This window comes from Antrostomus carolinensis, unplaced genomic scaffold, assembly GCF_000700745.2.
Source record: "Antrostomus carolinensis isolate BGI_N321 unplaced genomic scaffold, ASM70074v2 scaffold7295, whole genome shotgun sequence".
NCBI classification, from domain to species: domain Eukaryota; kingdom Metazoa; phylum Chordata; class Aves; order Caprimulgiformes; family Caprimulgidae; genus Antrostomus; species Antrostomus carolinensis.
The window spans coordinates 23361-28081 of NW_010314155.1; the positions used below are offsets into that span (position 1 = coordinate 23361).

Below are 4721 nucleotides of genomic sequence, written 5' to 3' on the forward strand. Positions count from 1 at the left end.
GTACACTCAGCTTTGACAGTGGCAGTTTCCACATGGAGACCTCAGGTATTTTAGGCACAGGCAATGCAGCCATTAGTGACAAATATTTCCTCACATATGCCAAAAAAAAAAAAAAATACAGTCACTAGAATTATGATATAACTAAATTATTTGATAGCTTAGTATGTTTTTGCCTTTAGTCACTCCTTGGTTTTTGCTTTGTTTTGTTTTTATTACAAACCACTGCAGTGCCATAATACACATATCTTTTACTGGCATCATAGTCTATGAGGAGAACTTGAGAAAGCAACCAGTACTACCACCAATCCCCAAGTGCATCCTGAGCTGTATCCCAAAACCCACAAAGTAAAAGTAATTATTTTTTTAATTATATATTTCAGTTCTCTTTATCTAACTGCAGGTTTCTGTTCTCATTCTTACTCTGGCAACTATGTGAGCTGGAAACATTTTTTCCAATAAAACGAGCTAAGATTTTGACATCAGAAAACTCCAGGTAGAAAACAGAACTGAAAGACACTTTCATGAGTTTCCTAACACAATCCTCTGCTGTTACACCCAACCACAAATAAACTTTTTCACAAAAGGACAAAAAATGCTCTAAGAAAGAAAACTAAAAAAGAAAACAAAACCAAACCCCAAACATGGTAAGACATAGTACACAATCCTACAACTCCAAGATAGCAAAGTTGGCATTAAATTTGCTTGAGAAATTTTATCTGGGATGGTGAAATCTATTTCACAACTGCAACAGGTTATTACTCAGTCTTATTGTACTCCCTCCTTATCTTACTCAGTCACTAAGATATACTCTAAAGAAATCCATTTCCAATACACAGCCCTAACTACCATTTTTCAGGTAAACTTTTGTAACTTTCCTAATAGTTTCACGCAATGAACTTGGAAATAGCACAGGTTTTCAAAACAGATGTTGTTAAGCTCCTCAGCTTTCAATATCTACTAACACCTTGATTTAGTACAGGTGAAGCATTCAGAGATATTTTTTTTCCTGTTGTACTGCTGTTAGCAATACCATTTATACACAAATAAAATATGGATGGAAAAAAGGAAAACTTTGGATTTTAGTCTATGGGAACATTGTAATTCAGTAGGAGTTTAAAGAAAATAAGAGCAAGAATTCTTATGAAACACCAGTACCTGAAAAGGTACATTTGGTCACATGAAGTTGGCAGAGGAAAAGTAATATTTTCACATATTAGTCAAATTAGCTTAAAACTGAGCAGTGAGACTATCTTTAGGGGTAAATTACCACATCCATGCCTCCAGTAACAACCTCTCCTATGAGTCTGCAAACTTCTGTGCCAATTAATGCCAGTTATCACGGTGATTTTCTGTGCCAGTGCAATTGCCCACTATAAACTGAACTGAGACCCACTCACTGAATCATTTGTCAGGGATAGGGGGAAAAATGTATTGCAGAAATGTCACCATCAAAAAGCAGAACTCAAGTAAACAACAATGCATCAAATTAACAACAATGCATCAAAAACATCAAATTTGGTGTGGTTAAACAACTCACTTAGGGCCCCTGTAAGCTGTCAGCTAGTATTGACTCTTGCTCATTCACAGTGGTGATTTACAGATGAAAAGCTCTGTATACTATTCCCACTTCCACGTGTCACCCAACACCGAGCAACAAAGATCCAGGATTTGAGGAAAATGAAAAACTTTGAGGAATGGTAGTTTCTATAAATTTTGAAAAGTCACTACTTGACATATTTTATAACAAGTAAATGATGAAAATACAGCCACCAACACTTGAAATCTCAACCCTGTCTAAAACTACTGTAAATCCCTTAAAAAAGTTACTGAGTTTATGCATTGGGATACTCTCACTACTGAATTTCTGACTGCTGTAAGTAACCTACCCGCTGTCATAATCACACACAATAGTCAGGGGGGAAAAATAATCAGCCATTACCTAAACTGAGTTGTTCTTTTGATTTAATATTTTCTAAACTGCTTTTTAAAACAGTTAGATAAGCTGCTCGGCAGTTCAGGTAAAAGATTGCTTCTTCTGCATGCTGGGACTTCCTTGCCTGGGAACTTTCGAAGCGTGTGACTTTCTGAACGGAGAAGGATGTGTTATTCTCAGGACTGCTGGCCATTCTGTGAAGAATACAATTACAGTTAGAATTTGTTACTCTTTTTCCTGTTTAATAATACTTCTGCTCTGTCCTCTGAAACACAGATTAGCACAAATTATCCTAACATCCAGGTCATATGTTTTCCATTCTCTAAATCTGGGATGGGAATACTTACTTATCTTTGTAGGTAAGTACCATAAGATCAACAAACAAAAAACAGCTCTACTTATTCACAATTTATTCTTTAATGGCAGTAAAAGGTTTCATTTTATTGGACTGTGTTTTTATTTCAGACATTTGATACCACAATGATTATACAGTCTTGTAATTTGAAAGCATTAAAAAAAAATTCCAAGTGATCTGTGATATGAGCCATTGCTATCCACGTTTAGAATTAAACCACTAGGACTTGTCCTTTCTACACATTTTCACTAGAATTTCTACTCTTGCCACGTTAGCTAAATTGTCCTAAAGACAGAAACAACGGCAGAGTTTGTACAGAAACTCACTTGTTGGCTCTGATGACTTTACTGCCACAGTCTATGCCTAGCATGATTTGTCACAATGGTTAATTAATGAACGCGCCGTACCTACCACTGTTTTGCTCCCAGTGCCACTCTCACTGTTGCTACTGGTCACCAGCAGTAGCAAAGGTGGAGTATTTTTAGGAAAAAAAAAAAGGCAATTTAAACATGGCCAGAGGTGTGAGAGGCACAGAATTATTTAAAAGACTTTTTCACCAAACAAATATTATCAAGAATGGATGCAGCACTTATCTCATTGGAGAGAGCTCTGTGGCTGCATGATCACGACTGACTCATGTCATGTCAGATTCTCTTATTATATTTCTTGGTGTTAAGAGCAGAGTAAAAGGCCCCTTTGTCATCCAGTGAAAACTTCATGGGAGCACGTTTATATTGAACTGCCTATTTATCAGGATTTCCTCCCTCACTTAAAAGTTGACTTTCACATTTCCAAGACTGATTTGGCTGGCAAAGCTTCACACAGCTTCTGCAGAGACACTGTGTAATGTCATAAACACCATTAACATTCAGTGTTAAAAAGAAAGTGATATAATAATTATCAAACTGATTACATGCTTTTTTTCTGGTGACAACCCATACCAGAATAGCCTTTTTTTTTTTCTGTTTTTACAGTTATAACTCAATAAAACATATAACTAACAGTAAAATTTGTCAAAATTGTAACCTTTAATCCTTCAAGTATGTGAAGTTAAGCACACAATTCTCCTTCTAGGAGTTATCTAAATATAATTAATAAAAATAAATAAGCCTGAAGCTAAGAAAGTGTGTAACACTTTTTGCAACGTCGGCCTTCTAAGTACAAGAGCACTTCCCATATCGTTGTAAATGAATGGAAAAAACTATTAAATGCATTTTTTCTAAATTATTAAAACAATTCAAAGCAGTAACAAATCCTGCTTGCTCACCAATGGCCAGTAAACTTTAACAGCAGCTTTCTGCTTTTACCAAAGGTGATTAAGGTTTTTAGAAGGCCATCACAGAGGGACACTAAATCGTGTTGCACTGTTGGTCTAACAGCCTCTCATATTATTTTACTCAATGTTGACTTCAGAAAATATATTGCAGTATAATAAATTGAATATCCCAAGTTCAGCAACAAGACCACGACATCGTAGGGTCCCCTTCAGGACTCATTGGATTTTTACTCAGGAGGCCTAAATCACTCGCACCTTGTTGAGTTATATAGGTCTTTTACACTTGGGAATGAAAGATAATAATCGCTTATCATGGATGAAGTACCCTATTTATAATACACAGACCGCCTGCCTGACACTTTAATATTACAGTGGCATTAGAAGGACCCCACAGGGACACTGCGATACAGTCTGGTTACTGCAAACGGGTGTCACTATAATTAAGCACCAGTGTTACACACACAAAATGGGAGTGGGTTAAAGTCAAAGAGGAAAAGAAGAATAAATGTTAATTTTCCAGTAACTAGTTTATAAAATGTGAACTCTCGTTTATACTCCTTAGACTTCCCATTACTGAGATATTTCTTAGGTGGGCCACAGTTCTGCTAAGAAGTGCTGGCAACACATTGCTCAGAAATCCAGCGAGCAATAGCTCAGTGACAGCGCTGCCTGCAGTCCCACCGCTCTGGCTGTTCCATTTTTACCTGAGAAATTACACTTTAGATAAAATAAAGGTAGGGAAGCAATCCGGCCTGGGCTGAAATGGGAGGACAACACAACCTGACTGTTACTTTCAATTCAGGCTGCAATGAGTCTAACAAATAAAAACCATCTTCCAAGCGGGAATTGAGTTGTTACCCTTCTTGGCATTACTGACCTTTCCCACCGCAGGCCCAAGGCCGAGGTTCAGCTCCTTCCACAGCAAACTCACACCCGCTGCGAAGCCTCACACTCCTGTTTCTTCATCTTCTGAGCCCAAACGCTCAGGCCTCGCTCCCCTGAAATGAGGAAACTGTATTTTACCACATGAACCTCATCACCTCCCTCTCCGCTGGGCACAGGGAACTTCTCCAGTAAAATTTCCCTCCCTGCCCTCACGCAAAAGACATGACAACGCCCTTCTCCAGCCCCTCAGAGGGGAACCACTTCTCCCGCCC

General features: G+C 37.9%; 1 protein-coding gene across 1 annotated transcript in view; it reads right to left on the bottom strand.

Annotated features, from left to right (window-relative positions):
- EFCAB7 (EF-hand calcium binding domain 7) overlaps positions 1–2126 on the bottom strand; it is a 23375-nt gene extending 21249 nt beyond the window's left edge. Inside the window, exon 1 of the mRNA XM_010167535.1 lies at positions 1940–2126. Coding sequence (XP_010165837.1) covers positions 1940–2126 — 187 coding nt within the window. The remainder of the gene's footprint in view (positions 1–1939) is intronic.
- Between the last annotated feature and the right edge of the window lie 2595 nt (positions 2127–4721).